The sequence below is a fragment of the Ochotona curzoniae genome, unplaced genomic scaffold (genome assembly GCF_017591425.1).
Source record: "Ochotona curzoniae isolate NIBS_2020 unplaced genomic scaffold, NIBS_Ocur_1.0 scaffold_2587, whole genome shotgun sequence".
Taxonomy (NCBI): Eukaryota; Metazoa; Chordata; class Mammalia; order Lagomorpha; family Ochotonidae; genus Ochotona; species Ochotona curzoniae.
This window is the reverse complement of record NW_024467096.1, coordinates 26,673,485-26,700,377: the sequence shown is the minus strand read 5'-3', so window position 1 is coordinate 26,700,377 and position 26,893 is coordinate 26,673,485. Positions and strand designations below refer to the sequence as shown.

The following is a 26,893-nucleotide window of genomic DNA, read 5'->3' as shown; positions in this document are numbered from 1 at the left end:
GGAAGCTTTGGAATTAGGTGTTTACATTTTGGGGTCCTAGCCACTCTCTATTGTTGTCCACGCATTTATCAAGTTTTAAAACTTATAGTTACATAAAGCAAGAGTATTGAAATATTTAAATATAGATGTTTAAATATTTTCCCCTCGTAGTTTAGGTTTTTAAAAACAGTCACTTGCTACATTAGACATCAGCTTACCCAGGACAGGTGTCTAACAAGGGAGACAACAGGGGAGCAAATTACTCATCAGACATAGGAGGATGATAATTATGCAAATAAAGGGAAACATATGACTACCAAAAGGCAGAAAAGTTCATCTCCTGCTTGCCAAGGGTGCTGTTTCTTCCTGGCTGAGTTTTAAGACTATGCAAGGTGCATAATCTGGGCAAAACTACAAACTTCAAAAATTTCTGCAATGACAAGGCAAAGCTTATTTTCCCCCTATTTTTTGTCTGGAAAAATTCGGCAAATTGTAACTTTTCAGCAACATGCCTGGTTCAGTAATTGGCAAAGCTATCATTTCTAATTAGAAAATGTGATCAAATTATTACGGATTATTAACAGCTTATTCTTTAACCGCTCCCAATATTAGAGCTCACCGTAATTGCAATAAGATGATTTACTTACAATAAGATTGGAAGGAACCTTAGAAATCCCGCAGCTCAATGCACTGAAACTTGGGGAGGCTTCAGCAACTTTTCTGAGTATATACAGCATTCTAATTTTAAAGAACTAAGATTTAGGACATACATATATTACTTATCTTCTTAAAAATTACCATTCTACTCCCTGGATACATGTTAAGCATATTCTACTGACATTAATTGTGGCTGAGCTCAGACCAATGGAAAGTGGGCAGGTTTGGTGGCAAGCTTTCCCTGACTTGGCACGTAAACTCCTAAACAATCTATTTCCTGCCCTCCTCCCATTGGCTTCTCTATGTAGATGGGTTCCATATGGAGTGGGAGAGCGGTGGATTCCCAAATTGCTGATCAGAGAGAACCCATCAGAAAAATCTATACTAGACTAAAGTTTGAGAAATCAAATATACTGAATTTTCAGGATTGTGGGCTGCGGTGTTTAGTTACCCTTGTGCATAAGCAACAATAAACAAAAAATTGGAATTCCTCTTACAATCCATTTTGATCTCCTATGTATTATAAAAAGGTGAAGCAAAAGAGTATTTTAAGAGATAAATTAAACTTTTATTTAGCAACATGACAAATGATCTTACATGTACAATTTTTTAAATGCCCACAAAACTCACGTATGTATGTATTACTAGTGATTCAATGTTATGATTATATTGTTTTATTTTTCAGGGTTAAGATGATTAAATGCAAAGAAAATGTTCTGTAATTATAAGTCATCATTGATTATGTTGGATACCATTGGTCTTTAGTGGTTAACAGAGCTCTTTATTATGATATTAATAATGAGAGATCTTTTACAATGATTAATTTTTATAAAATGCAAAAATAAATTTTGTTGGGCAATGTAAACATGTATTTGTTTGCTTGGGAAGACTTCAATTTTCATGAAATTCATAATTGACTGTGAGACTATGTTTTCCGGTGCCAGCTTTATAGCACAGTGCTTTGAAGCACCTGCTGCTATGGCAGCATCCTGTCTGGATGCCAGTGAGATTGCTGGCTGCTCCACCTCTGATCCAGTTCCCTACTAATGTACCTGAGAAAGCAGCTCAGGGTGACCCCTGCCACCTTTGGGGAGAGCCAGACGGAGTTCCTGGCTGTTGATTTCTCCTTGGTCTGTCTCTGGCCATTGTAGCCATTCATACAGTGAACAGGCAAAAGGAAGATCTGACTCTATTGCTTTCTCTCCCCATGACTGTGTTTTAAAAGCAATAAATAAGGCTTTTAAAAAAGAATATATTTAAACATATTTTTCTTGATATATTTAAAAATTTTTTCTTAATATTTTCCTATGAACCCATTCACTGTACTATTTATGCAATAAACACGATTGATTTTAGTGATACCTTTATGAACACAATGGAGTATTAGAATGAACTATGTAATAACTGATTGTCCCTGTTTTTATGAACATTTTTAATGCTGAAATGTTACTATTGCTTTGTGGGAGTTCTTTTATGAAACAAGATTCATGATTTGTTCTTTAAAAAAAAAAAACATAATGTAGGAAATAGCTGCAGGTTTGCCAATATGTCTACCAGCCTAGTGATGCAGAAGTGAGGTGCACCTTCATGCCTAGAAGATAAGTCAAAGTAGCTTCTCGTTACATTGTCTATAAGTCATGAACTGTTGCATCAGTTACTGACTGGTATCATGTTACGCAGACTTTCATACAAATTCTTTTGAATTTTATACATTATGACTCTTCCTTTTCTAAGTCCTGGGCTATCTGGCTTACTTTAGTATTTCACTGTAAAGCAGTTACAGAATTTTGTCTACATATGTGGTTTATGCAAGGAAACTTCAAAAGATTCATGGAAAATGGAATCAAGAGACAAATATGCTTTGGCCAGAAATTTTGAACACACGCATAAGTCTCCCTAGGTAGAGTCCCATACGGTCTTGGAAGGACTCTGTGTATTGCCGCTTACAGTCCTGTCTGGTTAGAATTGTGATTATGCAGCGTGCTTCCATGAGCTAAGTCATGCCATCACTTAACGTCTAAGATTTATCCGACATCGACTTTCAATAATTTATGTGTTGAAACCAACTTTTGCTTCAGCGTCCTTTCTTCACAGAACTGAGGCTAAGACACCATTTTATAATTACCAGCCTTTCTAACCAGGGAAAAGGGCCTACTGGGTCCTGCTGATTTATATGAAAAGTAGACAAGGAAGTAAGAGGAGAACCTGTCTTTTAAGAGAATGCTTTCGCTCACTCAGAGTGACTTTAACCCTTCTAATTAGATTGTAAGTTCCTGGAAGGAGAAGATCAAGGGTAACTTCCCATTTTCTTTTTCCATCAATGTCTTATTTCTGCCTCTAAGGCCAACTGGAATTTGACTGCAACACAGAAAAACAAATGGATCACATCGAGCCACAACTAGATCAAGATTCTCCCGAAAACAATCTTAATACAAAACAGAATATTCATCATTCCCATCTACTGACTCCAGTGAAACGATTTAGTTCGTGGCATTCTCATTAGATTTAGAATGTGCTATCCGCTAGCCTGCCTGTCTCAAAGAGACATTTATGAAGATGAAACAAAGGCTTTTTGCAAGCAAGGTTTAGTAACAATAAACTTAGGTTGGCCTGGTGTTTTTAATGGCGAAACACATATAATTTCTATATAGAGTTTAAAGGATGCTCTTGTTCTAAACACGCTGAGAAATGTTCAGCTTGCACATTAGAGACACTGAGCGTTGCAAGTGTGGGCTTCGGCAGCCTCCCGACTTTTAAGGGCTTTTTATTCTTGATGACCTCAAGTGAATCATGTAGTGTCACAGGAATAAATCGCTGTATTACCTGCAATTATTCCAGAAGTTCAGCTGGATGTTACTAATGAGCTGTAGTCTCTGGTTTGGTTGTAAATGTCAACAGATTGAGACCCTGGTTTTATCCATCTGTGTCTCATCTCTATACTTCAATTAGTCGTATCAAAGTACGTGCTCTCATTTTGTTTTGTTTTTTATTGCATCCCTTGGTATGATTTTAGATTAAAACAGGGATTGCTGGTGCACATAGATAATTAATGGCAGTATTGGGAAGAGGACCTAGTGACCTAGTTCATTCCCAAACTTACCATTTTTTTTTAAAATATATCAAGACCTTACTTTATCTGTCGGGCTGTAATTGGAAATGACTTGCAGTGGAAAAGTTAGGGATTCTGTTTAACAAGTGTACCTTGGAGACATGGAAGCGATCTGAGCATGTTTAACCAGGGGAGAAGACTGGGATTACAGACACAACTTCCTGTTATAAAATATCAATGAACTCTTGAGTTCTGCTTAAATGGGATTTATTTACCTCACTGATAAATCTGTGAATCTGTTAGTTTTTTAAGACTACACAGGAGGCAGGATTTCTTCCTTAGTTTTACAAGACAAGGAGAAGTCAGTTTTCCAAGAGGTTCTACATCATGGTACACAGTTCGCCCAGCAATCTCATGGCAGCTGGAACTGAGATGGATCGTGTCTCATTCAGAGCCTTCTGCTCCGAGTCATTAGGTGATACAGACTTAAAGTTGAGGTATGCAGTCCCTCCAGCAGTAAAATAGGTTTCAAAACATAAGAAGGAGTTTCACATAGCTCTCCAGTGGGCTGAGGTGGAATCCTGAGCAGGAGGAGGAAGGTTCTTCTTTTTTTTTTTTAAGATTTATTTATTTATTGGAAAGTCAGATATACAGAGAGGAGAAGAGACAGAGGAAGATCTTCCGTCCAAGTGACTGCAACAGCTGATGCTATGCCGGTCCGAAGCCAGGATCCAGGAACTTCTTCTGGGTATCCCACATGGGTGCAGGGTCCCGAGACTTTGAGCCTTCTTCGACTGATTTCCCAGGCCACAAGCAGGGAGCTGGATGGGAAGTGGAGCTGCCGGGATTAGAACCGGCGCCCATATGGGATCCCGGGTGCGTTCAAGGTGAGGACTTTAGCCACTAGGCCACGCCACCGGGCCCATGGAGGAAGGTTCTAACACAGCTTTCCAAATGGGGCACTGTTGATCAACTTAGAGGCTTGGAGCCTCGTGAGCCTGCAGTGTGCAGGTTAAGTAGCTGCATCTGGATTTCTGTGAGGCCTATCCTATGTTGGTATGACTTGAAGGTTGTTGGTTTTTTCCGACCTCCCCATAATTTCTTCTCCGCCTCGAACTTCAGCTTTGTTCGGCAAATGAACAGCTCTTTTTTCTTCTTTATTTTCTCATATGCTTGCAATTAATCTCTCCAAGCTGTTGGCTCCGCCCGGAAGATGTTATATGTTAGAAGGCAAAAGGTTGCAGCAGTATGATTTTATGTGGCAGATACCTCCTATTCATGACTTTCCATCCTCTCATCCTCACACCAGGTTTCTCAGATGGGAGAGAATTGCACCTGTGAGAAATGCATTGGATCTGTCAAAATACATGTGTGTATGTGTAACACACAAGCACACATGCAGGTATGAGAAATTCCTAGAAAATGCAATTAAAAGATAAGCATGGGGTTGCCATTATGGCATAACATGTTAAGAGACCTCTCTGATGCCAGTGTCTCGTACGGGTGCAGGCTTGTGTCCTGGCTGCTCCACTTTACATCCAGCTCCCTGCCAATAACCTGGAAAAAGCAGCCAAAAAATGGCCCAAGTATTTGGTTTCCTTGCCACACACGTGGCAGCTATAATTGAAGGTCTGAGCTGCTCCGAGGTTTCTGTCCATTGTGGTCATCTGGAAAGTACACCTGCTAATGGAAATGTTTGCTGATGGAAATATCTTTCTGTTTCTCCATCTCTAACTCTGGCTTTCAAAATAAATAATTAAAATAAGTATGCATAGTTCAGTGTAAATTTTTTTTTCATATTATACATTCTCACTCTTCTGGGGTTCCAAATTTTTTGTACCAAAATAAGCTTATTTTAAGACTCCATTGTCTGTGAACTTACTGAAATTCTTTCATATACGTACATTTCATGTGTTCTATAAAAAGAATCTGTGTTCTGTGACAAGAATCACAATTTTAAGCGATTTTAGATGAAATGAAAGAAAGTACTATTATTGAGATCCACCGCCCCACTTTCAAGTTGTCTGTGTGTGGAACTCTGCGTCCATCTCCTCCGTGAGTGGTAGGGCAGGACAGACTCTGTCTGATGTTGAAGAAAAGTTATTGAAGAAAGACTGGCTATGTTTTCTGTCCCTTTGAATCAGGACTGGGAAAATTCTGCCAGGGTTTTCTGGAGGTTGTTAGCCTTGTGGATTGACTCCTGGCCTAGACTGCACTGTATCAATTGGAACCAGAGCTCTCTAGGATAAAAAGAAATTAGGCGAATTATCACTTGATTCTAAGAAAAAACAAAGTCAAGCCATAAGTTAAAGACTGGCATCTGAAATGCCAGGGTCTTGCAATTTGGAACAAACAAAATAATCATGAAAAGCAAAGAGATCCAATCCAGATACAAGCGAGTAGACAGTCCTCAAAAATTAGTGAGAAAAATACAATTATATAAAATCAATAAAAAGGGAGAATTTATTTTTAATTAGTGTGCTACCAAAAGGATGGTTGGGTAGAAATTAAAAGCATTAAAATCTTTGAGTTTCACAACATTATCTTCCATGTGGGTGAATACAGCTTAAATTTCTTCATGATTTCATGGAATAGTTATTCCATATCTCCAACTGCTCAGCAATAGTGACCTCAATTTCTCTGCAAGTGTGTAAATCAATAACCCATAAAAATCTACGGGAAATATGTAAGATACCCATAAATCCTCTAAATTTGCTTTTTTTCATAATAATTTTGATTTTCAGAGGCGAACAACAACCACAAAAAGGGAATCAACATGTTCACAGATTTAAAGTGAGTGAGTCTCTAGGTAAACAAAATAACTTTATTGCAACCTAGTAAAATAGCCGCAGGACTCCTGGGAATCAAATAGTCAGGCCTAAATTTGTTCAAGAAGGCCCCACTTGCTTTAAATCTCTAAAACCTGTAATATTCTCAAATGAGAGAAAATGATAAGAAATTCAGGGGTTGCTTTTTTTCCTCCCTTAAGAATTGTCAGAAACCCCCAAAAAATCCTTAAAGGAAGCAAAAGCAAATCAATGCAAAAGCTGACTCTATGCTGATGGCATGGACCTCCTCCATCACCCACTGGTATTACCGCAAATCAAAACAAATGCCTTTAAAAAAATGCACAGCGATCTGAATCCGAGCACAAAGTAAATATTGCTCAGGAGTGGCTGAGGATTAATTTTCTTGCTTCTGTTATTTCACGGTTTTCGAAAAAGCCTGAATTATCAAGATGCAGTGGGAGGGCTGATGGACAAGTGAAGCGTGCTGCCCCCTGCTGGGCACATTCAGAGGCACTGCAGGGACTCCTAACCCCTAATTCTTGTTATGATCTGGATGCTTGACACTGATTTAGCAGGAGGCAAAGCCGTTCATTTCCCGATGAGACTTAGCACTTCAAAGGCAAACAATCTCCAGAGAGGTGGCACTCTGGCTGAAATTCACACTAAGGTGCGGTAATTGAATGTTTGACTTTCGAAAGAGGGATTGTCTCTTGGCAGCAGTGAGATTAAGCAGGGTGAATGGTGTATGGAGAAGGGAGGGTAAAAAGCAACTTCGTCTACTTGGAAGTTCAGTCAATTCAATGTCATCAAACAGGTATCACAGTACTGAAATGCATACATTAATTTATACACGTGAGATGCTCAAGTTCCTTTCCCAGGCTTGTCTCCACCTGTATCCCCACTGACTTCCTCTCTCTTTTCTCCTCCCTCCCTCTTTCCTCTTCACTTTCTAATGTCTGGGATGCTCACAGAGCGATAGATGAGCGACACACAAGTACACACGTGGCAAATAATGTCACGGTCACTATTTCCTGCACAGGAACCCTCAACCTTGGATTAAATGGATGCCTCAACTACACAATCCATTTAAAAGTGAACCTCTCCTACTGATGTACCACCTTAAATAGCATCAAAACAAAATGAAACACGGGCAGGATTTAACAATGCTGGTAACCATAGAAACATATCATTAAAGGCTATATAAACATTCTTTTCTGCATTTCTACCTCTCATCTCAATTTGGATTCTACCTCTTTTAGTTTGTTACCTGGTTGGAAAATATGAGAATTTATCAAATGAGAATCTTAATATTGTCTAGCTTAACAGACCAATCTCTTTGCAGGGAAGTGACTAAAAAGTATTGCAAAGCTGATTGTTATTTAAATGTCATACTAAATGCATGAAAAATTACTGAAACAGGTAAAGAGTTTGCTTTGCAGGGGGTGGGGTTGGAAGGAAAAAGATCTGTCATGCTAGGAGAAAGAACTTTTACAACTAGAAACATGTTTACTAATTTTCTGGAGGTCATTTACTGATGGGGAAGTCTGAGCGGGAGAATTTGGGTCTTTTGGGTTATGTCAGTGGTAAGGGAAGATCAGTAGCATCACCCAAGCAGGGAATCCAGTGTACTGCCCGAGCCTAATGCAGCCCCAGATGAACCCAATGGTAGGCTCAACTGAGCTTCAAAAATGCAATGGTCTCAGGTGCATCAGAGTCACTTCATGATGATTTGGAGAAATAATACAGTTTTGAGAATCCCAGACAAGTTTGGGTGAATACATTTTTATTTTAAGCGCAGAGTGAAGGAGTAAGACAGAGAGACAGAGGTCCGGTTCCCTTCCTAATGCTTGTGACAGCTGGGGTTGAGACAGACCAACACCTGGACACTGGACCTCAATCCAGGCCTCCCTTATGAATGACAGGTCACCGACTAGTTACAGCATCACCTTTTACCCCCCAGGGTACACATTAGTAAAAAGCTAGGATTGAAGTAAAGCAGGAACTGGGCCTAGGCACTGTAATGTGAGACATGCATGTCCCAAGAATTGCCTCAACCACTGAACTAATATCCTCCCTCCCCAAATCTAGTATTTCTAATATCCCCCTAGTGTAAACGCTATCAACAAATAGACCAGTTTATAGGAATGCAGAACTCAGCCAATGACTTTATCCTAGAAAAGCAAGAATCATGTCTTTAGATACTTGTGGGTTGAGTTGTTGGTTTCAATTTTCGCCTCCATGTGACATGTCACATTCACACCTTTTATCCTGAGTTTTTAGCGGGTGGAGAAACTTACCCTCTACTCTTTAGGCTTTACTGTCTGTCTGGCTTTGATAATGGGATGTTAGCAAGCACACTATGAGTGCGGTCTGATATATGTTTATAGAAATTGGCTTCATTTTTGGAATCCTACATTTTGCCATGATGTGAACATATGTCAGATAATTGGTCAAAAGGGAATTAAAGACATACGTTATAACTTGGACCCTTAGCCTGGCACTTAGCCAAGCCCAGCTAAGCCCAGCCCCAACGAGTAGAATGAGTCAACCTTTTTGGCATAAGATTTAGAGAAAGGGTTTGTTGCACATTATTATAACAGCCATTGATTAATATGGAAATGAGGTGACTTCCACAGTTGAGAGCCAGCATTGCAACTCAGGACCTACCTCTTCGTACTATTTCATGCCACCTATTATCTTTTTCTTCCCTTCTTTCATAGACTTAGACACAGATATCTGTTGCCTTCAGAAAGTCCTCTTGCTTTTGCTTACCTATATTGCCTTTATCCCAGAACATTCTGTCAGTTATACTTGATTTACCTTTTCTCCATCCATCCTTTCCTTTGAGGATTTTTCTTTCGCATTTTTAAGAAGATGAAGGATTCTCAAACTTATTTTGCTAATTGTATTCAGAGATTGCCTATCACTGAGTTGAACACTTGCAATACAACTTCTTTTGCAAATGACATAGAGCTGATTGGAGACTTAACACCAAATGGTGGATATTTCAGCAAAATACATAACGGTTGGTAGGTGAAACATTTTGGGGCTGAAAACTTTCACAGTTTTGGCATTTCTTAAAGGCCATTTGAGATATAAGACCTAGTTGGCTTTCAGACAATCTTTTTTTTTTTTTAAAGATTTATTTTTATTATTTTTTCAATGGAAAGGCTGATATACAGAGAGGAGAGACAGAGAGGAAGATCTTCCGTCTGATGATTCACTCTCCAAGTGAGTGCAACGGCCGATACTATGCCCATCCGAAGCCAAAAGCCTCTTCCGGGTCTCCCACGTGGGTGCAGGGTCCCAAAGCCTTGGGCTGTCCTCGACTGCTTTCCCGGGCCACAGGCAGGGAGCTGGAAGGGAAGTGGGGCTGCTGGGATAGAACCGGCGCCCATATGGGATCCTGGGCGTGCAAGGTGAGGACCTTAACCACTTGCGCCACCGCGCCGGGCCCAAGCTTTCAGACACTCTTACTGCAAATACATTATAAATCTTTTGCATCACAAGGATAAATAAATGTACTATACATACATACGGGCTCTTAAGAGAAATGTTCACTTTTTTTTTGTGGAAAACTTTCTCTTCACATGGAAGTAAAATTTTTGTTCTTTAAAATGTGTTTCTTAATTTTTAAAATATTTATTTACTTGCTTTAAAGGCAGAGCTAGAGAGAGACAGACAAAGAGAGAGAGAGAAGAGAAGAGAAGAGAAGAGAAGAGAAGAGAAGAGAAGAGAAGAGAAGAGATAGAGAAGAGACAGAGAAGGAATAGAGGTCTTTCATCCACTGGTTTACTTCACCTCCAGATAGATGCAACCGTTGATCTGGGCTGAGCTGAAGCCAGCAGCCAGGAGCTTCTTCCAGTTTCCCAAGGGAGTGGCAGGGACCCAAGTGTTTAAGCTCTCATCTACTGCTTTACCAAGATCATTAACAGGGAGCAGTGTCAAGATGGGAAACAAACTTGTGCCCATATGGGACACTAATGTTACAGGCAGTGCCTTTACCACAATGTGCCTACTTCACAATGTTGGTTAAATATAATTACAAATACCTCTGATTCCCTAACCTTATTTTTAAAAAAATATTTATTTATTTTTATTGGAAAGGCAGATATATAGAGAGGAGGAGAGACAGAGAGGAAGATCTTCCATGCGATGGTTCAATCCCTAAATGGCCGCAATGGCTAGAGCTGGTCCAATTCGAAGCCAGGAGCCAGGAGCTTCTTTTGGGGTTCCCACATAGTCACAGGTGCCAAGGCTTTGGGCCGTCCTCGACTGATTTCCCAGACCTCAAGCAGGAAGCTGGATGGGAAGTGGGGTGGCTGGGATATAAAACGGTGCCCAATGGGTGAATTCAAGGAGAGGACTTTAACCACTACGCTATTGTGCCGGGTCCCCTGACCTTATTTTGCATGTAGTTTCATGCTGGATATTTAATTTTTATTCTGAGGCTTAGATATCATAATTTTTTTACCACTTACCTAATTAATACTGGAATGATTCTGCAATATCAAAAAGAAAAAGAGCAAAAGGGAATGAGAGAGTCTTCATCACTATTCTAAATTGCCAATTTATGCTTACATTATGTAATCCTACATCATTCTCTGGTCTGTGCGGGGAGATCTTTACCTTTCTGTTGCCTGGATTGCCATGTCTGAAAGAAGAGCCTAAGACTGTGAAACTTACATGGAGGATCCTAATAATAGGGAATCTAATGGCCCAATGACTACAATGAAACTTTGCAAAGTTCTCTAAATATTCTGAAATGAAACACAAAAATTTTCTAAATCAAAAATACTCTAATGAAACACAGAAATTCCAATAGCTGTGAAGTTAATACACATGCACACATACAAAGAAAAATGTTCGTTAGATTCATAGTCATCGAGTTTTTAAATCACAAAAGAACAATGCCAAAATATTATGTCAGATTTGATTGGTTTGAGCTTTATGGCAAGCCAATTAATTTGGTTGGTTGACTTAATAAATATTTGTTCAACTGCTCTTTGCAAATAGTTTGATGGTACCATGACAGAAAATGGGATTAATGAGAAGTAGAAGAAGTACATAGTTTAATTTATTACGGTCTAGTAGTTCTTTCTGGTAAAATTTTGGGCTAGAATATATTCTCCTTGGGAAAACAACATTTTGTTTGTTTTCCTTTGTTTTCTAAGTGTCTTACATAAGGCACTTGATAAATGTTGGTTGAATAAGTCTGAATGGAAAACTCAGTTTTAGAGCAATGTGAAATGTTCAAAGTGATTCAACAATGCCATGGACATATTGGGTCAGGGAGGTTTCTGACTTGTGTGGCCACAACGCAGCTTTACAGAGGCACTAGAGCACAAATACACCCAAGGTGCTATTTTTTGCTTTGCATGTTGGAGGCAGCAAATGTCTCATTAGACCCAATACTAAAGAAAAAAACCACTGTTGTTTTAACAGAGAACATCATGAAAAGGGAAGGAGTGGTGCGTGCTCTCAGCTTGTGGTTTAGAAACACTTGAGGACTATGGGGAAGAGCGAGGGATACTTAGATAAAGGCTGTCCTCTTTACACATATGGCTAGGAAAAAACTCTTTCCTTTACACCTCAGTCAGCACCTGGCTTTGTCCTTTGGGAGTAGATTAATTACACCAAAGAAATTCTTACTTTTGGCGAGCTGCTTTTGGAAGCCATCTACGCCATTGATAATTTGGGGCTTGGGAGTCTTTCAATGCCAACTACAGCTTGAATTGGATGGGAAGTCTTGATGTTCTCTGCACAGATGGAGGCCCTGTGTAGCTGGCACAGTCTCTACCTTTGCTGCTTTACTGAAGAAAGATGCTCCACATGTCAGCCTTTCTACATGGGCCTGTGTTGTTGTCAACAGCTCTTCCAATGATCCCAAAAGAGGTCTTTCCATTGCTGTGAAAGTCTTCAACTTCCTCAGAGCCAAGAGCTCAAATCAGTGCCTTTTTAGGAGAGCTTTGTCAAGATACAAGAACACACCGGGACCAGCGTAATCATAGCAGATAATTAGCCACATCAATGAGACAAATCTATTAATTGGAAATGGTGGTTATTATCAGCGGGCTGCTCAAGGCCTATGAGCCTTTTGGGCTAAGGATCTAGTTGGAACGGGGTGGAGGGAGTCAAATGCCAGAATGAGTTTTCCAATACTGCATCAGAGCCCGATAATCCTGAGGGTTTCCAGGGACAAAGTATCTAAAGGCATTTGGCAAGTGACTTATTCCTTGTGAAGTTCTCTTTTGTCCAATTTTAAGCTTGAGAGAAATCGATGATGCAGATACAACAAAGGTGGCTTCATTCACTTGAGGATAAGGGAAACAGCATAACCTTAATTGAAGTAGGGAATTTCGGCATTTCCTTTTTCAAAGCCATTTTTATAACTTGAAAGGCAGGGTTAAATGGGGAGGGGGAGGAGGAGGAAAAGGAGGAAGAGAAAGAGGAGGAAGAGGGGGAGGAGGAGGAAGAAGAGAAGTATTTCATCCATTGGTTCACTGCCTGATGGCTGCAATGGCCAGGGCAAGGCTCAAGCCAGGAGCTGGAGCTTCTGATTGGTCTCCATGTAGGAGAAAGGGGCCCGAGTACTTGAGTTATCTTCTACTACTTTCCTATGTGCTAGCAAGGAGCTAGACTGGAAATGGCGCAGCAGGGACTCCAACCATTGTCCATGTGGGATACCAACACCTTTAGGAGAAGTTTATTGTGCTATACCACAATGGGAGCACTGGTACTTATTCTTTTTAAAATATAAATATTTATTTATATATTTGAAGGATAGTGAGAGGAAGGGAGGAAAGGAGGAAGAGTGAGGGAGAGAGAGAGATCTTTCATTTATGCTCCAAATAGCCACAATGGTGAATGGCATGGTCAGGGAGAAAGCAGGAGCCAGGACTTTCATGTGGGTTTCCCAAGTAAGTGTCAGGTTCCCAATTGCTTGGGACATCTCTTTCTGCTTTTCCAGTGAGTTTGCTTTTAGGAGGGAGTTGGATCAGAAATGGTGGAGCTAGAACTTAATGCAATGCTCAGATATGTGATTCTGGCTTCACAAGTGGTGACTTAGCTGGCTTTGCCATAATGCCAGTCCCCACATATGATATTGCTTGACTGATGCTTATCTGTATGAGGCGCTGTGAGCCCCAGTAGCTTTGGCTGCATTTGCTGTTATAGATTTTGTGAATGAGGGCTTTAACTGTTATGCCATTAAAATGAAATATTGAAATGGATGTGATATCAAATCTTCCAGTTTCTTATTCCAGAAGAATCCCAAAATCTTTCTCACAGGAGGAAGAAGGGGATACTTCTCTGTAAATACTGTGTTGGTATTATGACTCTTAATGAATCAGTTTCTAATGTGATGAGACAAACAGTAGCCACATTGTGTGTGTGTGTGTGTGTGTGTGTGTGTGTGTGTGTGTGTGTGTGTGTGTGTGTATTTATGAATATTGCTCTAGATGGATGCTTGGAGACTGAATCCGATTCTTAGAGGGGGCCTAGATTTATGGATTGACTAAAACAAGAAGCAAGAGGAATAATTCCTTTTTGCGGAATGAACTGATCAAAGTGCTTGATTATCGAGATTTTTCTGCACTTGCGGGAGTTCTTTAACAAAGTCAGATGTTAGCACCTTTCTCACTCCATCTGCTGAGCAGTGCAGACTAGTGCTGGCTCACATCTCAGAAGGTAATGGTTCACTAAAGGAACCTTTGTGGCAGAGAACATGGATGAAAGCAATGGTGGCTTAATGGGACAGCGGTATATGAGGACCGAAAAACACGTTTGTTTTTCTGATGTTATTAAATCTAGCTCTGGATCTAAACTGGCTAGAAATGAACTATAGTTTACTGAGTAGCTAGTTGTCAGTACAGTTATGTATTTTCCATTTTCCTAATTAATTAAAAAATTCTGATGAGGCTTTGCGGTATTCTCCAGGAGTGTGGCTGATGACAGAGAATCATGTATCAGTTGGAGAGACATTGCTTGCAAGTGCAGTCATCACAATTTATTTTCAGTACTCTCAAGCTCTGTAGAAGTGATGTTGTTATAGAATAACATATGCAAATACTTTGATTCAGAGTGATATATTCCAGTGCGAGCTGTCATATAGAGTAGAGCTTTATGCCATTCTCTTTCTTTCATGGGTTGATGATCTGAAAAATATTCCTGATATAATAGAAAGGTGTTTTGAATTCACTAAACCAGAGGTCTGTTTTTCTGCATCTAAGTGTTAGTAAGTTAGCAAATTTAGTTCCTAATTTTTACATTCTGAAAGTTTCTATTTCCTGGTTTAGATCTCTATAAAAGAATAGTCATTCTGAAAGGGTAAAACTTTCATGAGGTTGAAAATAACAATACATAGTAACTTCTTAATCTCGTAAAAGTGATGAAGAGTGACTGTCTATTCAATCTTTCTTTTAAAGATTTATTTATTTTTATTGAAAAGGCAGATATACAGAGAGGAGAAAGACAGAGAGGAAGAGCTTCCATCCAATGATTCACTCCCCAAGCAGCCACAATGGCCAGAGCTGAGCTGATCCAAAGCCAGGAGCCAGGAGCTCCTTCTGGGTCTCCCACGTGGGTGCAGGGTCCCAAGGCTTTGGGCCATCCTCTACCACTTTCTGAGGCCACAAGAAAGGAACTGGATGGGAAGCAGGGCCACAGGGACATGAATTGGTGCCCATAGGGGATACTATGGCGCGTGCAAGGCGAGGACTTTAGCTTCTTAGGCTACCGTGCCAGGCTCTGTTTATTTAATTTTAATCAATGTCTATAAACATAAATGTAGAGGCCATCTCTAGTCTTTTGTTTGGTGGATATTCTCAAATCAGTGTGATTTTCCAGGTGATCTGGGCAATATGGTATCTCTATCTTTATAGAAGGCATGGATTAGACATTCCCTGGCAATGGCTGAAGACCTCTGTGATGTAGGACAGAAAAAGGTTAAGGGAAAATCTATGTTTAAATCAAGGATAGAGAGAGGCTGGTTCTAGGAAGACACATTATAACTTATGAATGGATGCAGTGACTATTATAGAGGGTTTTGTTGTATGAAGCCAATCTGCAAGGTGCAATTTCTAACTATGTTGATTCATGTTTTTCCTTAACAGTTGTGATATTAGTTTTGAATGTATTTGAAAATTTGGATGAGATGACAGTGCTAAATTTGACCTAAAGAGTAGAGATTTTCAAACATTTTTTGCCAGTAATGCCTTACTTTATAGTCAAATCTCCTATGAAGAACAGCTTGTCCCAGGATGGATAGTTAATTGGTATTGAATTTTGTGCTGAAGCAAATCTAATTTGCAAATGGTCTTTCACATTATGCTGTTACGTAGAATTAAAAGAGAGAAATGGAATATAAATGGAACAATGAGTTTTTAATGATTGTTATGAATTTATTCTTGTTTACTTGAAATGCAGACAGAGGGTGAAAAAGATAAAAGAGCAAGGGAAAGGGAAAGAAGTATATGAGAAGAGATCTTCCATCCACTGATTCGTTCCACAAATGTCCACCGAAGCCAAGCCAGCTTCCACGCTGAAGCTAGAAGTCTGGAACTCAACCCCTCTCTCTCATGTGGTTGATAGGGCTCCACTACATGGGCACTGCCTACTACCTTTTAGGGTAAGCTTTAGCAAGAAACAAGGAACCCTGCATAGCATGCAGGCACTCCAAGTGCTGTCTCAGCTGTGTGTGGAATGCTTGTCCCAGGAAGTAGGAGTGTGTGTGTGTGTGTGAATCTTTTATTAATGCAGAAGAGTTAAATTGTGTTGTATTATATTTATTGGTTTAAAAATATATATATATATATTTTATTCATTTGAAAGGAAGAGTGACACAAAGAGGATGGCAAAGCAGGAAGCAGAAAGGGTATATGGGAAAAGGAGGAACAGAGAGAGAGAGAGAGAGAGAGAGAGAGAAAGGGAGGAGAAAGAGAGGGAGAGAGGGGGCGGGGAGAGAGAGAGATAGAGAGAGAGAGCGAGCCTATCATGGCATTTAGTGAGGTTGAAGTCAGAGCCAGGAATTCCGTCCTGGTCTCCCATAAAAGTGACAGGGGCCCCAACACTTGAGACATCTTTTCATGCATCTTCTTTGTTTTTTCAGATTTTTTCAGATTCTTCCAACTGGACTGGAAGTTGAGTGGCTAGGTCATGACCTGGTACCCATCTGGGAATGCCTGCATTTCAGTTGGAGGCTTAACCTACTGTGCCACTATCCTGGCCTCAGTAACTATTATTTTTAAAAGTGATCAAGAAATCAAAATTTTCCTTTCAAGAATGTATTGATTTTCTGATGATTTAAGGATACTTTTCTTACGATGTTTGGAACATACGAGCTGTAGTAGTCGCTTTTGAGCTTGTGAATAAATTGCTGTAAAGCATTACTAGGTCTGAACAAATAGGTAGCAGAAATGGGCAAGAGGAGGACATTTTATTAAAGCATTTGAGTCCTCTTGAGAACTGACAAATACTGCATTCCCGATTAATGTTTGGCTTAATTTGTTCATTCTCTAAATAAATACAGGTTGAGTATCCACTTACTACACTCAACTAGGAAAAATCAAATAAATTCAATGCGTTGCTCTAACCTATGACAGATTAATAGCTTGTGATTTTCGTGAAAAAAAAAGTTAGCACATTTAAATTCTTTTTATAATTGTAAGAAATTGTCACTCTTGGCATCCAAGTGACCTTGATGACTTCTTGATGCCATTTTGAATAATAAATGACAAAGATGATGTGCAGGTTGCTAATGGGGGTGTTTCAAGTGGTAAATGCTACCCAACAACTATATCTGATCTTTGCATCTTCCTCTGTTACATAATTGATGCTACCTTCAGCATCTGCTTTTACAGGTCATAGATCAATAATAAAAATCTATGAAAACACAATGTTCACCTTTCAAAGCATTATGTCATTATAGCAGCAGACCTGGGAAAAATAGTTCCTTGAATGTCTAAAATTTATATGGGATTGTAAAACTGAAGTATGGGCCAAAGGTTAACAACCTGGAATTTTACCCTTAAAATTAGTCTCAGGAAATCTACTTCATTATCAAGACATTACACCTAGGTAGCATCTTTCTGATGGATATGCCAGATGTCCTTTTTTTCCAGCAGTGGTTAAGCACAAATTGTTCACTTCGATTCTTAGAATGAGATGGGCTCCCCTTTCTTCGGTGGAGCATCGATTTTTACCTGCCAGTAGAGTCTGATGAGCTTGCTTACACACTGGTCACCTCCTCCACCAAGCCAGAACATGTAGTCAGCAATCATGGCACTCCTAAGAACAAGGACAGATTTTTTTTTTCTTGAAAAAGAAATGAATTAATATGACTGAAGAGTAGCTGTAACAGGCAGCGTATACAAACATTGAGGAAGAAGATTGTATAATGTGTAAATTTGGCTAGACTCATATTGGGCAAAAATATGAATCCTATTTTTAGAATACCGAATAGGATTTGTGTGTGTGTGTGTGTGTAGCTACCTATTCTAAAACAATAAAAACAGCAAGCGATTCGTCTTCAAAATATTTTCCATATTTTTATGGCGTAAGAATATTTAAAGACTAAGAGAGGGCTCTGTTTGAGTAGCTTTGCATTAAGCATTTGCAGAGCAGTACAGATTTCATGAACTTTAAAATTCCTTTCAACTTCACATGGCATAGAGTGATAATTATGCTGGTATTTAAGTGTATCTCAGATTTTACCCACTGAAAGATTATTCACCTCTGATTAAATCAACTTTTCTAAAATTGAAAGTGAAAAAAAAAAACAACATGTCAAATTCAACAAATAATCCCCTCCACTAACCTTCAGGTCTAATGGAATTGGTTTCAGTAACTTGTATGTGACTACTGCATTTGTCTTATTAAGCTGAAGAGATATTACACACTGTTATGCATTGGATAGGAATGTATTACTTAACACCCTTTGGAAAAACAGTTTCCTTTTATGACTGTCTGGTGGGCCTCGCTATTTCTTTTCTCCAGAGACTGCAAATCCAATTAGATGTGACTAGTTGTAATTCCAAATTGTCACGTTAGCCAATTAAACATATAATAATCCTGTGTACCTAATCATTAGGTACCAAAAGTTTATTTATTTAAGTAGGGCTACACCGGGTATCCCAGAATGCTTCTGTTATCTTTGCCTGCAGATACATGCTGTTTCTTGACACTATTGTAAATTGAATTAGAAATGTTCTTTCCCTAAATATAGGTTGTCTATGGCACAGAAACTATACACTTACTGTTGTACTCTGGTAAGAGAATGAAAAAGTTTAGATTCTTGCTCAGGCCAGACAAAATTAAAATTAAAAAAAAAATCAACAATGGCAACAGGCATTGGCATTTCAAGGGTTACTTGATGAGCTATTTTTCTTCTTCGACATATGGTGCTAGAAAGAAGCTGCCTGCTAAGATTTCAAATAAATGGTAACAATTTAAGAATAACTACTTTTTAGATAATTCTTTCATATTTTCTTGTAATAAGATAAAGCGAGGTGATTTTGATGTTGTATGAATATTTATGGGCCACAAAATAATCAACTTTATAAGGGCGAAAGTGCATTTCAAATGTTGGCATTTTGATATAGAAATATTCAGATTTTTCTCATGGCAACCTAAAACCAAAGTCTACGTGCCATGTAGATAGCTCTTATCTATCAAGGACTTATTTGATTAATTCCAAATATAAGAAATCAATGCAATGTACACATCTTACTCCTTTAACAGAATTTGGCTACTCTCAGTGAAGGCTTGGTTTGTATTATGACTCCTCATCCCATTAGCATTTGGATATGTAAGTGTGGCGCAATAAGCCTTGCTTAACCAGGATGCTGGTTACTGCCAGGGGGTGGGAACCTTTCTTCTGGCAAGGGCTGTTTGGATATTTCCAGAATCATCTGTGGGATATATAACAGCATCAGTTTAAAAACCAGCCTGCTATTCAGACAATTCAAACCCAAGTCTGGCTTGTGTATGCTTTGTAAGGCCATTCCAAGTGGATGTGTGGGCCTCAGATAGCAGCTGGTCTCAGTAGTTCCCACTCCTGCCAAGGTGGCTAGGTCTTTTCTGGCAAGGATTAGATTGCAAATATCTCAGTCTTTGTAGGCCATGTGGTCTCACAACTTTGCCTGTGGAAGAAGTTATAGACAAATACAAACAAATTCCTGTGGCTGTGTTTCAATAAGAATTTATTAACAGAACACGGAATAGGCCATATTTGAGAGATTTTGAGTGGCTCTGAAAAAAAAAATGACTAAGCTGAGCTACCAGGGGTGCACATTTATGGAACTGTCAATCCATAGTCAGATGTCAACTTCTGTGTGAGTGCATTAGAGCCATAGGCCCCTTTAGCTAACTCACTTTCTTTATTTTTAGGAACAATGTAACACATCACACTAAAATGACTAAGCAGCATTCAGAAAATATGAAACATAATGCTGAATCACAGACCCAGAGGCTGTGGTCGAACGAAAGCTAAACTGGGACAGGTTGTATAAAGTTGGTGAGCACGTCCTTGGATTGAAACAACTGTTAGGGGCAATCAGAAAGAACCCCGTAGCTGGTTCCTAGCACTTTTCAGCCTTGTCAGTGTTTTTGGTGATTTGGTTTTGACTTCACTGATGTAAAATTAGATGATTTCACATTTTTATTAACGTGTTTCAAGACTTACTTTTTTCTGTAATGATGTAGTGTCAAATTGTTTGCTACATTCCAAAGTACTTTATTACACCAGGGGATTCAGTCTTTTTCCAAAGGTACACAGTTCCAAATTTATATGGAAACAGAATTAAAAGGCACTGAAATTTGTTACCTGTCAGACCTCAGTGAGGCACAATTATTATAAGAGTAAAAGAACAACAGGACCAAATACCAAAATGTAGTTTCCTAAAGCTACTTATTTGCTGAGATACATTTCATAAATTTGGTGTATTTCTTCCCACACTTGGCGTAGAGGTGGATTCCTATTAGGAGCACAATTTAGATAGCTGTTGCTCCAACTCATTTTCTTCCCAGTGGAAATGGTTGCTATACTGTTACCACCCACCTTCCTTTGAGTGGTTCTCTGTCTTATCACAACTCATAGCTGTGCTCTACAGCTCAGTTTTTATGACTCAGTTAAAGTCTGTGGAAGGTGATGAGAAGAACATGGAAATTACATTATGCCACACGATGTTTGAGAACCAAGAGACAGGAGCCTTTTTTATGATGCTGAATTTACAAAGGCAAAGATAATTAATTAATCAACCTGTTGAGCAACTACAAGGAATCAAGTACTGTGTAGGACCCTGGTTCTGGCATAGTCATCATGTTAATCAAAACGGTAAACCATCATTCTTCCCACTCCTGCAGTTACTGTTTATATTTAAATCAATATCCTGGATGCTAGTCAACAAGATTAAGTGTTGTTGCTATCTTTATTTCATTGTCACGACTTGATTCATTTTAGTTTGACTAATTTACTGAATATTGTGGCCATGTTGGAGCTGCAAAATCATGTTCTTCAACACCCCATCTTTTTTTAAAGATTTGTTTTTATTGGAAAAGCGGATTTACAGAGAGAAGGGGAGACAGAGAGAAAGATCTTCTATTCACTGGTTCACTCCCTAAATGGCTGCAATGGCTGGAGCTGAGCTGATCTGAAACCAGGAGCTAGGAGCGTCTTCTGGATCTCTCACATGTGTGCAGGCTGCTCCCTAGGACTTGAGCTATCCTCTGCTGTTTCCCACACCACAGGCAGGGAGCAGGATGGGAAGTGGAGCAGCCAGGACAGGAAAACCAGTGCCTAAATGGGATGCTGAAGTTTGATGTGGAGGATTAACCAACAGAGCCTTCGTGATGAGCCCAAATCCTTTTACCTGACAGTTGGTGGTCCAGTATCTGTCAGCCTTAAGCTTCTGCTAAGTGTTAAGCACCAAATTGAAGCACTGACGATAGTTTAGTTCAACCTACCCACTTTCTCCCTAGATCTTGTCCAACTGTGTCTATCCACAGACTCACCACCAGAAATGCTCTCACTCTGTTTTCTTTTCTCTTTCAATTTCTGCTTTGCTTCTTGGGCTTTCCTGCCAGCACACACAAAGGCTGTTAATTCTCCCACCTTAAAGCAAAATTTCCAAGAACGTCTCTTATTTCACTCACCCATCCAGTTACTATGCTAGTTATTTATTTTACTATAAAACAAAGGTCCTCTAGACGTCTTGAGAAAGTGCCGTGCCTTCTCTATGAGGTGGGCCCTGGGACCTCTGCAGTGGGGCTCTCATTCCTCCCACCTCCTGGAGGCTGTTCCTTGTCAGTGCTGCTGGTGGTCTTCATGTTTGGCTATGCTGTGTTCCATTCCCAATCTTCATTTTACACGCACTCTCAGTACATGCAATGCAATTGTGCAGTCTTTCCTCCACTGCACTCTTTCCCATTTGGCTCTTGGTTTCCCTCCTACTTACTGGATGTTCTTTTTCCGTCTCCCTTGCCGATGCTCCCTTAGTTTTCCGGGTTCCTAACTTTAGAGTACACTGGGTATAATGGTTTTACTTTTCACTTTCTCTTCATACTCACTCTCTAGGTGGACTCATCAGTTTTATGGTTTTAAACACTATTTATATACACATTGAAAACTTTTGCATTTACACATTAAGTCTAAACCTCTTCCTGGATCTCCTCAATCTGTAGAAGCTTCTGTCTCAGTATCTCTGCTGTGATACCTGTTGGGAATCAAACTTTCAACCCTGAACTTCTTCTTTTTTTTAATTATTTCATTTTATGACACAATTTCATAGGCTCTGGGATTCCCCCATTCCCTCCCCAACTCTCCCCGCCATACTGAATTCCTCCATATTGTTAAGTAGTACAGATCATAACCAGTCATGATTCCTTCATTGCAGGCATAGACCATGCAGAGAGTCCAGCATCTTATTGTCCAGACAAATCCAACAGTTTCTTTGGGAGCTTCAGCACCGGGAAGAAATACAGAAGTTACTAACATCATGAAGTTAATTAACATGGTATGGAGTGACAAACATGTTAGAAAATGCAAGTTTTTAACCTCATCCTGTAACTACTTCATTGACATCTCAATTTTAGTATATATACTACCAGCTGCTATAAACCTAAAAATGGTTATAGGGTGCTATTCAGCTGTCTCGTGTCTATTTTCATTTTTATATTTAGCAGCTTATAGAATTCAAGTGTGATTTTTACTGAACTTCAACTCTGAACTTCTTTCTCTTCCCTTCTCCAAATCTAGTTATTTTATCCCCATTTATTTGGTTTCTCTAGCAAAAAAAAAAAATCCATGGTGGAGACCATTAACCCCTCTTCCTCTGACTTTGACCATTATCCAACTTATCTTTAACCCATTCAGATCCTATAACCTCTCATAGTTTCCTCCCCGATCATCTGGTTCAAAGTCTCTCCAATGGGTTATCACAGCAGCCTCCAAATGAGTTCCCTGCCTTTCACTCAGAGTGAACAGAGAAGCCAAGGTGATAGAATTAAAATTAATGTGCCGGAGCAAGCCACTGCTATTCTCGAAACTACAGAGCTTTCCTGTCTCTCTCGGGCAAAGTCTGCGTCATGGCGTTTGAATCCTGGGTCATCTAGTCACAGGCTCCTTTTGACATCCTTAGCTCAGGCTGCTCCAAATTGTTGACCTTGCTCTTCTCCAGGAAGACGCACTTTTGCCTCCAGGATTTTTCACTTGACTCTCTTTGCTCACCTCCTTCATTCAGCTCTTTCTCCGGGAGGACCCTGCTGTCTTCCTACTGCAACACCATTTATACTCTTCCTTGCTTTTCTCACCCTTCAAAGTACTATTTATTATTATTCGGCAGAGTTTTTATTGTTGTTTCCTTTACAACCTGTGGGCCACATCTAATCTGCCATCCGTGTTTGTTATTGTTAAAGGTTATTTGGTACTCATTATGAGTAATAAATGAATCTCATTTAAACATCCAGTATTCATGTATTCACTGCTTTTTTTCTGTAATAGGAGAGTTGTATGGCTGTGACAGCAATGCTATGGTTCGTCAAACCTAAAGTGTTTACTCTCAGGCTGTCGGCTGGAGAGCATGCTCGCTGAAGGCAGGCATTTTTGTTTTATGCACTACTTTACCTCTTACAATGTCTTGAATAAAATCTGGCAGATTAAATGAAAATAGACACGACACAGCTGAATAGTACCCTATAGCCATTTTAAGGCGTATAGCAGCTGGTTGTGTATAAACTAAAATTGAGATGTCAATGAAGTAGTCACAGGATGTGGTTAAGAACTTGCATTTTCTAACATATTGGTTATTCAATACCATGTCAATTAACTCCATAAAGTTGTAAATTGTTGTGGAAGTTATGTTGTGGCTTTTCACTGGATGGAATGATATTCTGCCAGCTTTACCTTCAGACCAGAGATGGTCTCCGGAAGAAACTGTTCAATTTATTTGGGCAATTAGATGCTGGACTCTATGCATGGTACATGATTGCAAAGAAAGAATCATGACTGGATTTGAACTATAATACTGCAACAAGGTGGAGTAATCCACCATAAGGGGGAAAGTTTGGGGAGGAGGTTGGTGGATTCCCAGAGCCTATGAAACTGTGTCATAAAATGAAATGAAATTAAAAAAAGAGAAAAAATTCATGGGAATACAAATCATGAAAAGAAATGCATGAATTTCAAGACTTTTCTATCATAATAAACATGTTTTTTTTTTAAATAAAATCTGGCAGATGGTAAGTATTGGGTGAATTAATGTCATTTATTTAAGCTTAAATAAATGACATTAGTGACATTTACTTAAACTTTCAAAAACAAATTATATGCTGAAAAGCATCTGAGTTACGTAGCTTAACCTGGGGCACCTCACTGGTCATAATCGATGGTTTATTACAGAATTGTCATAGTGATGGAGTGACAATCTAATTTGTCTAACGTAAAGTATAATAAGTTAGCACACGAGAAAGTCTAGCAAATGCAAACAGATGCTGGTGTAGTTGTTACATAAATTTAAGAGAAAGGTAAGAGAAAGCATGTTTGGGTAGTCTGTTATATCTGAAGCTGTTTTTAACATGATGCCTTCAGCCATGTGTCAATAGTTATTGCTTTCCTATAAGCAAATCTGCTAAGTTTGATACCAGGCTTGAGTTCATTTTAGAACATTGTTTCTGAAGGCACATTTCATTTACTTGGTACATCTGCTACATGTAAAAGGATTAGAAACTAATTTTGCATATATATGTTTAAGATGAAAGTGTTTTATGTATTGAGTTCAGCTTATGGGGAACTACATCTTGTTCCTTTAAAATGGCAAACACACAGTAAAGGAATTTGACATGTTACTGTTAATTAGATAGGTATTAGTTTCATTCTCCAATGGAATACCACAAAATAATCATGAATAAAAGCACTTTCATGCTGGGTGATTTTACAGCTAGAATATTTCTAAGGCCTCTGTTTATATTCACAGTGTACAACATTTTTACTCAGTGTGGCCACATGGTGGTGTAAAACAATAAGACATGGGTAAACAAAACGAAAATCACCGTACACCATGAGCTATGTGGTCTCATTGGACCGCCTGGCTAGGACCTTGAAAAGTCATTCTGTTCATCACCTTGCCTTTAGGCAGGGTCACACTTAAACCTTTCAGATGAAAGTGATGGGAATCTACTCTGTTTTAAAGACCTCCGCAGAAGGACACTGCCTGCTTTCTGCACTGGTCCCAGAGCCTCACAACTGTAAGGAGCATCTTCTGCAGGTTCATTCACTCCCTTCAGTTCTTTATCCAGTATTATCTTTAGTTCTCTCTCTAGTAGCGCAGCCAGACCTTATTGGAAGAATAGCAATTCTTAACATTCTTCTGATAATTTTATTAATCTTCTTTTCCCTGGGTTAATTAATTACCTCAGTTGCTGTAATCTTTCTCCATGGATACTTTTATTTGTCAGACCTGAGTTTCACAGCTGCCTTTTCATCTTGTTGAGTTCCTCCTTTTTTTCATATAAAAGATGTTTTTCTGATTATGAGATGAGCTGAACTAGCAAAGCCACTCCAGCAGACGCAGGCGTGCATAACAGAGGAAGCATTGTTTTGCAGGCTCACACATTTTCCATACAGTAGTCAGGCACAGTGTTCTTTTCAAAATGTAAACAAATTACTTCCAACGCAATCCAGACCGCTCTGGTGATCTGCAGCCTTCCAATGAGTCATCCCCGTTTTCCTCCTCAGGACATTTCCCGTCACTCTCTGGTCACGTTTTCCTGCCTGGCCAATCCTCAGACACACCACATCCTTTTCTGTGTTCACTTTACATTCTGTATTTTCTTGTCAGTTTACTTGTTTATTGCTTTCTTTTTCTAGATTGGTGCCATCTAAAACGGGAACCTGCTGCCTCTGCGGTGCTGGATCTGTGAGCCTGGGTGGGTAGTGGGGGTGGATCTGGAGGGGCCTGGGACACCCATTTCATGGTGGGTGCTGGGTCTAAGGTCGACTGTGGCAGCCGGGACCTTGGAAGGGATTCCTCATCCATAGATCAGTGAGATTGACAACATTTCTGAACTATTGCATTCTCCTGGGCAGAACCTTCAAAGCATGTGCCACATTGTGACCCTGGTGTAATATTAGGTGGCCTTTCCCAATCCTTGGGTACTGGAATGGTTGGGAGGTGGGGTATGGCCTATCCTCCTGTCTCCCCTCTCCCGCAGAAACGGGAAGAAGAAATAGAAAGCTTGAAAACAATGATCATACCCACTTCTCCCTGATCTTAGATCCTTCCCACCCTGATCAACTGTATAGATATCATCTAAAATAATAATAAAAGAGTTAAACAATAAAATGGGAGCCTAGAGGCTTAAGTGGTCATTTATTGTGAAATAAGTTCAACTTTAAATATAAAAATGCAATTTCTCAATCACAAGGACATACGTACGGTACCCAGTGGCCACCTGCAATTAGTGATTGCCCTTCTGAATGGCAGACAGCCTCATCATTATTGCATGTGGTTTTGCAAGTTCCGATTTAGATGGCCATGGGAGGTCATTGCTACAGTGTAATTCCTGGGAAATGGGATGAGCTCAAAACCTTTTTTACTCATCACCCCCTCTCCTTCAAACGACACAAGTTTATTATCTGAGAGTTTTAGGGTTTGGAGTTTAACATATTCTTCACAGGATTAAGATGTGTCTGGTGCTGGAGGTCTGATGGGAGAACACGTCTCAATGTCTTTCCCAGGGCTGCCTGTACTCTTGGTTTTAGCCCCTTTGCATCAGCACCCTTGCATCTGACCATTCTGCCACTATGGCTCACTCCTTTATAAACTCAGCTGGGTAAGGTCCTCTGATTTAATGTCTACTTGAATTGATGAGGATCACCTGGACAAGCCAGGACACACCTCCTCTTTTTTTCTAAAAATTTATTTAT

At 39.5% G+C, this 26,893-nt stretch overlaps 1 protein-coding gene across 1 annotated transcript in view; it reads right to left on the bottom strand.

Annotated features, from left to right (window-relative positions):
- The window catches only part of SPATA16 (spermatogenesis associated 16), a 205,164-nt gene that overhangs the window by 73,244 nt on the left and 105,027 nt on the right, over nucleotides 1-26,893 (bottom strand). Inside the window, exon 5 of the mRNA XM_041002591.1 lies at nucleotides 17,676-17,760. Coding sequence (XP_040858525.1) covers nucleotides 17,676-17,760 — 85 coding nt within the window. The remainder of the gene's footprint in view (nucleotides 1-17,675; nucleotides 17,761-26,893) is intronic.